This window comes from Lactuca sativa, chromosome 5, assembly GCF_002870075.4.
Source record: "Lactuca sativa cultivar Salinas chromosome 5, Lsat_Salinas_v11, whole genome shotgun sequence".
Classification (NCBI taxonomy): Eukaryota; Viridiplantae; Streptophyta; class Magnoliopsida; order Asterales; family Asteraceae; genus Lactuca; species Lactuca sativa.
Window position 1 is genome coordinate 75578037 of NC_056627.2, and position 11728 is coordinate 75589764.

General features: G+C 34.9%; 1 protein-coding gene across 3 annotated transcripts in view; it reads left to right on the forward strand.

Annotated features, from left to right (window-relative positions):
• Positions 1 to 7316, forward strand: part of LOC111908020 (uncharacterized) — a 14929-nt gene extending 7613 nt beyond the window's left edge. The window contains exons 3-10 of one of the 3 annotated variants that reach the window (XM_023903831.2): positions 1315 to 2334; positions 2676 to 3605; positions 3720 to 3863; positions 4843 to 4949; positions 5823 to 6189; positions 6287 to 6493; positions 6591 to 6700; positions 6786 to 7316. In XM_023903831.2, the coding sequence (XP_023759599.1) occupies positions 1315 to 2334; positions 2676 to 3605; positions 3720 to 3863; positions 4843 to 4949; positions 5823 to 6189; positions 6287 to 6493; positions 6591 to 6700; positions 6786 to 7200 (3300 nt within the window). In that variant the 3' untranslated portion in view covers positions 7201 to 7316. The remainder of the gene's footprint in view (positions 1 to 1314; positions 2335 to 2675; positions 3606 to 3719; positions 3864 to 4842; positions 4950 to 5822; positions 6190 to 6286; positions 6494 to 6590; positions 6701 to 6785) is intronic. The other 2 variants (XM_042902468.1, XM_042902467.1) reach the window with 2 other exon arrangements.
• Positions 7317 to 11728: the final 4412 nt, after the last annotated feature.

Sequence of the window (11728 nt, forward strand, 5' to 3'; positions counted from 1 at the left end):
ATATATATATATATATATATATATATATATATATATATATATATATATATGTGTGTGTGTGTGTGTGTGTGTGTATGTGTGTGTGTGTAATCTCCACAAAATTCCAAATATTTTGGTACAATTTATGAAAAAGTTTTAAATTTTATTTGGTTTTCTAAAATTTTATTTGGTTTATAAAAAAATTTTGATTACAGGATAAACTATTTTGGTCCAGAAAACTATTTTCTTTTTAGTTACCTCCATAAAACTCTCATTATTTTCGTTCAATTTATGAAAAAATACCATATTTTTATTCTACTTCGGCTCTATTACTCTTTCACAAAAAAATATGGAAATTTCTTAGTTCTAAAAATCGCATTGTTCTAACCATTTGTTACACTTTTAAAGACTACTTTCTGTGATGTAAATGGAAAATGACATTGTGGTATTTCGAACAAAATAGGTCGAGAACAAGTCTATCATTGCATCAATAGGCATAATATAAAAGCACAATGATATATATATTTAAAAAAAACATATAAAAATATAAAACATAAATTATTTAGCCGGTGAGACCCTACATATAAAATTTTGAAAATTTTATGAATATATAATATTATAATTATATATGTTTAAATGTTTGCTATGTAAAATAAATATAACTTTATTAAAAAATTTTCTAAAATGGTCACGGTAACAGGGTATCGTCGGGAACACCGTCCAGACCGGTGTGGTACCGCAAAAAAAAATGAAGACTTCTCAGCTTGATGAACAATTGGCATTCATTCGCTTGTTTTTCACAAGCATTCAAGCACACAAGTGCAGACACACATGTGTGTGTATATATAGTTAACTTATTCTCTTTAGAGAGTATGAGACAACATGCTTTCATTCAGAACCTCCAATCATTCAAGAATAAATCATTCAAAGGTTACCAAAAGCCACATATAATCTTTTGTGCAACAGAATGGTTAATAGTCATGCCTAACAGCCCCTAGGAACATACACTCTAAAGGGAATAAGCTAACAATAGCACATGGGAAGAACATGAATAACAACCAACAACATTTTGTAACAAATCAGGAGTTCATTAAATAGATATTTGCAAGCATATAACTATTAGTAGATTTCTCCTACTAAATAAAAGTAAAGCAATGTAACATATGAGGAAATTTAAGATAAAGCTAATGAAGAGAGACTACAAAGTTGTATGGATCTTTCAAGTTTTCTGAAATGGCCAAAAGATCTTTGAGTTATATGTGACCCTATGTGCATGTAATATTAGAATAACTCGGAAATTTAACTATTATTTTGCACTAACACTCAACGGTGCAGGTGAAAAACATGGATCATATGAAAATCCCACTAGAAGATATAAAGTCAGCAACTCATGATTTTCACGACGATTATAAAATTGGAATTGGTGGATTTGGGAAAGTTTACAAAGCAAAACTCTTCCACTTCGATTTTAGAAAATATGTTAAACAGGGTGGATATAAGACAGTTTCTACGGTGGAACTCTCAAGCTACCAAAGAACACAAAGCACTGTTGCTATTAAGCGGTTAGATAGGAATTCAGGGCAAGGAACTGGGGAATTCTTACAAGAAATCTCTGTTCTTCCTTACTTTACACACAAAAACCTTGTCACGCTTGTTGGATTTTGTGATGAAGATCATGAGCGTATTCTTGTGTATGAGCATGCCTCAAATGGAAGCCTCGATAGTCATATTGAAAAGAATGATATCATGAATTGTCATACATGGGCAACACGTCTTCAGATTTGTCTCGATGCTGCCTATGGGCTCGACTTTCTCCATAACGGTGTTGGAGAACATCATAGGATAATACATCGAGATATAAAGAGCTCCAACATTTTGTTAGGCCGAAACTACATAGGCATGATTAGTGACTTTGGGTTGTCAAGAATTGGCCCCTCAAATCTGCAAGCCACATTTCTTATGACTCAAGCTGTTGGCACACTCGCATATATTGATCCACAGTATGCCAAGACAGGTAAGCTGACAAAGGAGTCTGATGTTTATTCGTTTGGAGTAGTTTTGTTGGAAGCATTGAGTGGAAGACTGGCACATTTCCAATTGTCCAAAGATGCCCAAGAATTTCTACCTCACATGGCTAAACGCTGCTTCCAACAAAAAATTGTGAACGAAATTATTGATTCAAAGTTCAAGAAAGAGTTTGAGAAAGCCGGCTCTCCCATTCTGGATGATGAAACATGCCCAGACTCCATAATGATATTTGCAGAAATTGCATATAAATGTTGCAAAAAAAAACGGGAGGACCGTCCCACAATGGCTGAGGTTGTGAAAGAACTTGAGAAAGCATTCAAGTCTCATGTAAGTCATTAATTCTATAGTAACATGCATGTGTGACATCAAGTAACAACTTTGTTTAATTAATTTTAATTTTGGAAATCTATTTTCCTATTTTTCTCGAAAATGATCATGAAAAGTATTTTTCTTACTTGGATACTTCTTAAACAAACCATTACCTTGCAAGGGCAACGCTTCCCATTTGGGAGGTTCAAAGTTCTAATCCTTGGGGGCTTCAATCAGGGGTGGCCACAAGGGGGTAATGCACCTTTGCTTGTGAAAGCAAGGCAAGACATAGAAAGAATACAAGCGTACATATAATTTACATTAGCAAAGGCTTATAATTATCTGTGTATCTTGTGCAGGTGAACGGGGTAGAAGCCCTTAGAACGACACTTGATGATGTTATGTCTGCTACAAACAATTTCCATGATATTAAAGAGCAAGGACAACTGGGGGAGGTTTACTCTGGGGAACTTTCTCACTTCAGAGGACAGAACACAGTTACCATAAAACGGCTCCATCACTCAGTGGATTCACATGGAGAAGAATTTTGTAAGGAGATTGCAAGGCTTTATAGTTATAGCCATGAGAATGTTGTTCCAGTTTTAGGATTTTGTGAAGAACAAGGTGAGAGGATTGTTGTTTTTGAGCACATGGTTAAAGGAAGTGTAAAACAGCATCTGACCAATAATAGTCTAACATGGAAACAACGGCTCAAGATATGTGTTGATGCTGCACATGGGTTAGCTTACATTCATAGTCATACTGAAATCGATCAACAGTTGATTCATGGTGACATGAAAAGCAGTAGCATTCTTCTTAGGGACGATTGGAAAGCTGCTATTTCTGATTTCATCATATTCCGAGGTGCAGGCACTTTAGGTTATCTTGATCCACTCTATATGACCACAGGCTCCATGACACAAAAATCGGATGTGTATTCTTTTGGGGTTATTTTATTTGAGATCTTATCGGGAAGATCAGCAGTTGAAAGGATCAAAATTGATCAGAAACAACAGCTTCGTGAACTCCCAAATGATGAAGCTCAACTGAAAAGTGCAAGACCAACAGTTGAAGAAGAGCGTGATGTCTTTCTTGCACAGTTGGCAGCAAAAAGCTTCAAAACCCAAAAAATACAGGATATTATCTTTCATGCTATAAAACAACAAATTGAACCACAATCGTTGGAGATATTTTCAACCATTGCCTATCAATGCTTGATGAAAGAGCAGGAGGATCGCCCAACAATGGCTAAGGTTGTAGAGGAACTTGAAAAGGCCTTCAATTGCCAAGTAAGTTCACTTAACGAGTAGAGAAACTAATGTGCGTTCTTTTAATAGCAAGATTCAGCAAGCTGTTTTGCATGCAGTTATAACGTTTTCATCTTTCAATTCATGTATACACAGGATGAGTGGGAATGGGAACAAAATCTGCCATCGGATTATAAGAAAATAATCCAAATGTCAAAATATCCGGTGCCCTCCACAATCTCAAAGAAGGACCTCCATTCCTTATTTTCTTCAGGAATCCTCCTTAACAATGAAAAAGTGGTGACTCGATCTCTTTAACCATTTATATATGTCTTCCTCATTTGAAATATACTGGGCCGGTCCAGACGGTGGGCAACCCGGGCGACCGCCCAAGGCCCACGACTCCAGGGGGCCCAAAATTTATGGGCTATGTAGTGTACATATATAAACCAATTATTACCAAAATGATTTTTAGGGCCTAATGTTGGTTCAAACTCAAACTAGCTTAAAAGATAAATAATTTGGCTTGCTTGCTTTTGCTAATTGAACATGTTTATAGTGAAGAATAAATGATATTTTTTTTTTAAACTTTATTATATTTGTCTTTAAGGGGCCCTTTTTTTCCTTTTGCCCCGGGCCCCATATACATTTGGACCGGCCTTGTTATATACATCTATAGACTATAGTCAATAATTACATGTGCTGGTTTTCCTTGGAATATCTCTTTACTACCATAAATAGCATACATGTCTGCCAGAAAAAGAAGATGATACAATAGCACTCTAATCAAAATTTTGTGTCTAGGAATCATTTACATCTCAACATAGGCTTTCATTTACATATCAAGGAAAAACCACTTTGGGTATTATGTTTTCTACAAATGAAAGGAATGCTTTTTGTTTTCCTAGATGATCTTGCAAGCTCAATGCAGCACTGATAAATGATATCTAATATTATCTAATCTCAAAGAAGGTAAAGGTGATTGAAAAACAACTCAAGGCTCATCAGAAGTAGAAACATGAGATCGAAACTCCAAACAAGTAACAATATTGATAAATAACCAGCCATCAATATTATACAAGAAACAAACTAATCATTCCATGCAAGATATAATATATATCAGGACAGAAAGTAACCGTTTAGATAAATAACTTATCATTCTCACTGTCTTCTAATCCTCTCGACGCCTTCTCTCAACATTCCAGGCCTTTTCATAATATAATTAATGCTCTCCGACTCATTTTTAATTTCAATTTTTGCTCATCTTTTATGGCAACAGTGGTTTTCAATAAGCATGGATGGATCAAGAAATGAAATGATACCGGCCAAAAGATTTTCATACAATGATGTTTCTTCTCTGAAGTGGAGATCCATTCAAAAATCAAGGTTCTGTCTACTTTATGTGATTACCACCACTTTCTATTAACTTTTTAAGTCAAGTGATACATGTCACTTAACTTAAAATCATTCTGTTTGGAGTGAACTCTAGCATAAAAATTTCTACTTCTTTTATGAAGTGGAACGTTTGCATCAAATCCATGAGGTTAAAACCTAGCTAGAGTGCATGAGCTTGCTTCGGGAACCACAAGTTTTATAAGTGACTGTACTAAGATATGGTGGAAAACATGATGGGCTTGGGATCTAAACTTCTAATGAAGTGATAGAAATTCCCTTAGTTTTGTCAAATCTATGTTGAAGTAGAATTCACATTTTTGACTTGAGCCAACGGATTTTTAACAACAAATTTCAAAATATGGGGGCTTGTTTTGTAGTTTTTCTCAACTTATGGGCACATAATTTGGTGGTCCTTTGAGATGTGGAAAATGAAACTGTTGTGCTATAATGATGTGTATATGTGTTTACGAAAGGAATAATTAGAAAAGAAACAAGAAATTGAAAGAACCAAAATTTGCTTCTCATTTTACTTGTGGGGGAACAACGAAAAGAGGAGAACAATGGAAATGGCAAAACTAAAAAACTCTCCTAACTAACCTGATACACATTATTAAGCTGCAGCCAAACCAAAACAAACACTTGAAAAAGACAAAGGTACCCTTATTCACTAAAGATCTTTTGACTTTATTTGGACCTTTTGACCAATTTGCAAGCCACAAATTAAACCCACAGAAACATATATATTTATTAGAATCATAGTGTAACATGTAAATTATGAGAAACTACCAACACTTGCTCCTTTTTACAATCTATCAATACGTTTGGATAGCATGCGATTTTCTGAATCGTAATATGTTTGTGTAGATTTCCAAAGGTAGCAAAGATCTTGGACATCTCAAATCTTAATATTGGAGTTCAGATAAATGCTGAGTTGTTAACTCCAGAGACAATGTATGGAGCTTACCTAGTTTTCAAGTTTTATGATCGAAGAAAGGTTTCCAGCAGGCCGATATACATAAACTTTAAATATAAAAAGGCAGGTGAAACCTTAAATGCATATTTTGCAGAGTGGAAAGAAGGTGGAAGCCAGTGGTTGAGAGTTGAATTATTTCGGTTTCAGAGTAATCACAGAAGTACTGATTTTGAATTTCTACTAGTAAGCTTTTCAAAGTATTATTGTGGCATAGGGGGAATATTTGTTGAAGGCATAGAGTTTAACGCCATTCCAATGGTAAATCAAATAGTTAGTGTACCTCTCTTCTTTTTTGTATTTATTTTGGGGAAATTTGTACAAAAATATCATAACGTGGTCATCTAATTGTCTATAGGTGGACTTAGAAAAAAATAAAAAATTGAAGGATGGAACAAACATGGGAGGAGTCTTGAAAACAAAGTTGGAGATGGACTCAGCAGAACAAATGATAGCCGATAATGAAGAAATTATTAAGAGGTCTGGAAACAATGTCCAAAATGCCTCCAATGTAGAGCTGTGCTTACTTCTTTTCAAAGGAGTTCTAATTGACAATGGTGAAAAGGTCTGATGTTTTTCTTTTTCTTAACACAAAATTTGAAAAATTAATTACATATTCTTGTGGTATCATAATGATAAGCGTGTAACTCTATGATGAACAGTTATTCTCCCTAAGTGAAGTCAACGGGAAGAGATGTCATATGCTACCTGCAAAAGCAATTATATACAACTCTTCAAATATAAAGTTGTGCAACCCTCCAACCGAATCCAGGTTTACTTTATTACTCCTTTCATCTCAGGTTTACTTTAGCAGATTTCATGGAATCACTTAAATTTATAAGACTTAATTAATGTAGGTGCAGATTTGAAGAGGTTGTTGAGATTCTATCTCACCAGGATTTTCGTATCAAATGTGACATTGAGACCAAAATGCTCTCATCAGATACAACCTATGCTTGTTTCCTTGTGTTCAAACTTTCAAAAAAATGTCGTGGGCTCAAGTGCCCAGTGAAAGCACGTGATCTAGTACCCCATAGAAAGGAAAGAACCAAAATCATTTCTTTCACTCACCCAAGCACAGTGAATTTGGACAAAATCAAATGGATTCCAGAACAGAGAGAAGATGGATGGATGGAGGTTAAAGTGTGGGAATTTAACGTTGATAACACGCATAATGATGAGTTTGTTCCTATGGATTTGAGACTGACATGTTTTGAAGGAAATATGTCTGGGCTTATTGTGTATGGAATTGAGTTCCGTCCTATAGCATAAGTGTATATTAAGTAAGATTTAAACATGTTGTTCTAAGTGTATAGTAACTGTTATTACATCTTTTGTACTTTTATATATATTAACTTAAAGGCTCAATAGAAGATATATCCCCAATACTATGCAGCGCATAGCTAGTTGCATGTCTATACAAGACAAGATAAACTACTTTTTATAAGTGGGAAAATTACAAAGTTTTTGTTTTTTTGTTTATATGGCATCAAAAGTTACAGGGGTGCAATACTATTAAAACCAGAAAACATATATACCAGTAGAATAAATGTAATCCTAAAGTGGACATACATGATGATCATCTTAGCTGGAGGAAGCAAAACAACCATACCAACGATTTTCATATACCATGAACAAAGCCTTCATCAACCACTCCAAAAACAGATTTATGCTCTTAGAACCCAGATGCTGACAAACGGATGAGTGTTAGCCATAACTTTCAACCCGCTTGTATACGATTGATATCGATCTTTCACAGATAAGGTCATTCATTTTCAAAAGACCCTCTATCTATATTCAAGACATTATTAAAAAAGAAAGGTTTTAACCAACGCTGGATTATATAGCTACTTGGAATTTGGTAATGAAAATGGTGCAAAAGATTTTGACTGTGAAGAGATAGAAGTTTGGTCCAAGTGGTTCTGTTGATTATTCCCATGGAAAAGAGACTTCATTTATAATGAAAAAGCTACCTGGCTTCCCATTCTTTGTCTTCCTTGTTCTTTCCCATAATTGTTGGGTAATTTGGTAAATTTCTCATTCCCTTTACTCTATGGATTCTGATGACCCTAATCTTTCTTTTGGTCGTATCTGCACCCACTTCCGCATTAAATTTTTATCAATTCCGTGATTAATATAGAGCTTGATGGGGCTAAGATTTAAGTCCAATCACATTCCCGTCAATATCTCTTGACTTCATAATCGGCCTCCTATCTGTTGTATTCCTCCACGTATTTTGGGCTCTTGGAATACTTTTGTACTCGGCAGCCCAGCCCGTGAGCCCGGTAATGAGGAGTCCATCTGCTCCCAAGATAGTCCCAAGTTCCAAGTAGAGTGCACAATACAAAGTGGTTTTTTGACAACCAAATGGAGAAAACCAGAACCGGTTTTGAAATAACCGAACTTGTTAGAACCGAACCGTCCGTTTGGAACTGGTTTTTACCCGATTTACACAAAACAAATAGAACCGGTTAAAAAACCAGAAAAAAAAAAAACAACTTTCACCTACCAATAAATTGAACGGATTATGAGCAAAACCAGTTTTCTGTAAACGATTCTAAAAAAATCAGTTTTTTTTAACTAGAATAAGTTTAAAACTTGTGTTTGTGTAGTATATGCGCATAAGAGACGCGAGACAACCCCCGCATGCAGGTGGGTATGGCAGGGCTTTGACAAGTTAATAGGTCCATCAAGCCATGCATGTGGGCTTCATACAAACTCATTTTTTTATGTGTGCTCAGGCCTTAATCGGGCTATACATAGGTTTTGTTTTTATACTAACCCGAACTATATTCGAGCCACTCTTTGGACCAGATCAGATGCTTTTTCGTTCAAAAAACTAGCTGTATATAATGTGTATTTAATCTATTTGTGTGTTATATGCTATAACATAGTATTTTCCTAGAGTTAGTTGAAGGATACTTTGTATAATCAGAGGTATATAATAAAATCATACTTTCATTCATTTATACTCTTTTACGTTTGATAGTTTTGGGTCTTATATACCATGGTAAAATTCTCGACGATGGTAATTATTCATGAACATATATATATATATATATATATATATATATATATATATATATATATATATATATATATATATATATATATATATATATATATATATATATATATATATATATATATATATATATATATATATATATGAAAGGCCTATACGAATATAAAGTAGGTGAATAAATAAGTATTGAATAAAAGACATCACTTCTGAAGGAGTATAGAAGACACTATTTATAGTTAAATAATGGTGTACCCATGTCGGTTATTAAATAAAGAGGGGATATCGACCACAGATTGGGTAAAAACGAAAACAACAATAAAAGACCTAATAAGGAGAAATGATCACATTGAACCGGTTATATCCAACCCGGTCGATAAAAGAATAACCAACAACCGTAAAAAAATAAACCCAAGAGACAATCCTAAGGCACAACGTATAAAAAGCAACACACAAGGCATATCCCACATTCCAGGAAAAGGCATGATCTTTGCTTATAAAATAACAAGTCATACGAGGATCTATAAGATGTCTTTACCCAGGCATTATCAAGTGACCGGGTATAACCTCGTACCTTAGGATAAGGGGAAACCTATAAAAACCCTTCCATATCAAAGAAGGAGGTAAGCTTTCATTGAACCTTAAAACTCTATGCAATTTGGGATAGACCACATAAAACATCTAACCTAGGCATCAGAGAGCAATATCGGGGTCCAACCCTCGGTATGGCTTTCTAACCTAGCCGTTCTTCATTCATGCAGCGTACCTTTTGGACTACTCGTTAGGAGGAAATGAGGCATTCAATCTCTACCATGTAGGCGGAAGGCCATGTAGAAACATCGGCACCATCCGTATTGAATAGTATCTAACAACACAATAATAAGCAACTCGTACCATGAATATCCCAGCCATAGATAACAAAAATGAAATTGCACCATATTTACATGGGATGTTCAATACACAGAGGAACCAAAAGTCTAACATACAAGGTGATGAACCGATTTTGATACATGGTTACGTACAATATATAGGAATACATTGGATTTATTGCGATAGTGGAAGAAGTGCAATGAAGAAATTTAAAGTTATTGCATCAACAATTCATGACCTAATACGATTCTAAACAAATAAGGGTTATGGAATGATTTACAACAAACCATTAAACATATGTGCAAAGATATTAGTGGCGGAAAATATAATCCAGCCATCCAGAGAAACCGAGTTCCCATTCGAAGGAACAATTAAAACTATCACAAATGATGCCTACCTTGACCAAGCAATACGAATAGGCGCAACTTTACAAAAAACTTTGAGGGAAGATTTGACCAAACCGCTGAGAACATACACCGATGTGTTTGCATGGTAGCCAACCAACATGATCGGTGTACCAATAGAACTAATAGAAGACAAGGTAAATGATAAGTTGAGTGCAATACCAATAAGACAAAAAAAGGTCAATCGAAGGAAAGGAACAAAGTAATAAATGGTGAAGTACACAAATTGGTGGAGGAAGGGATAGTACTTGAATCAGTATTCCCGACCTGGGTGGAAAACCCTGATTTAGTAAAGAAAGAAGATAATCAATGGATAATGTGCGTCGACTTCACAAATTTAAACAAAGCATGCCGAAAAGACTATTACCTGCTACCGTCCATAGACGAGAGATATAGTCTTTGCACGAACACAAGTGGAAAAGTTTCCAAGAAGCGTATAAAGGATATCACCAAATACACATGCATAGTGGAGACGAAGAAAAACTTCTTTTCATACGGACGGAGGAACTTTGTGTTACACTAAAATGCTATTTGGGTTAAGAAATGCATGAGCGACATACCAAAGGTAGGCATACAAGGTTTTCGAGCCACAGATTGGTAGGAAAATGGAAGTATACGTGGACGACATGGTTATAAAAAGTTGAACTGATGAGTTTTTCTTAAAGGACATATAAGAAAACTTTGCAAGATTGAGAGCCGTTCACATGAAGTTGAGCCCAAAGAAGTGACTTTTTGGGGGCAGAAGAAGGGAAGTTCCTAGGGAATGTAATATCGAAAGAGGGATTAGAGTAAATCCAAAGAAGATATTGATGGAAAATGCAGGTTACAAAAATTTTATGCACTAAGTTGAAAACATTTAACAATTAAATGATTAGGGCACCTGCAACCTATGAAGGATCTATGTCTTTCACGTAAAGGCAACAAACTATGAACTATCGAAACTACAAAACTTCTTGTCTAAATCTGAATTCATAAGATGAAATACATAACTTACTGATTGTGTAAGAAAACAATCAAGAAACCCTTTTTTTGATCTTTTGGAAGCAAACACCACAAGCATCGTGTCTGTAGTGGTTCACAACAAACACAAGCAAGAAGGATATTGAGGAGAGAGGGGTGACAAGATCCGAATTTTGGCCTATACTCTCTAAGGTATGAGTGGCCGAAAATCATAGCCCTAGGGGCCTTTATATAATGTAGTCACGAAACCCTAGATAAGCCTAAACTCAATATAATAATATTATCTTGAACTGGGTAATCATCCAGCTTCCTAATTATCAAGAATGATTCTAGAAACCCTAATGACTCCTTAAAAGTCTCTATAGCCTCAAGGAGGGTTCTAGAATGCCTCTTATTCAACTATTGAACAATTAGACTTCAATGTCTGTATTTTCAATTAATTCTTTTAACCACCAAATTAATTATAGCTAATTTCTGATTAAATATTACTATTTCTAATTAACTTATTATTTCCATAATATATCAACAAATTATTTATTTTAAT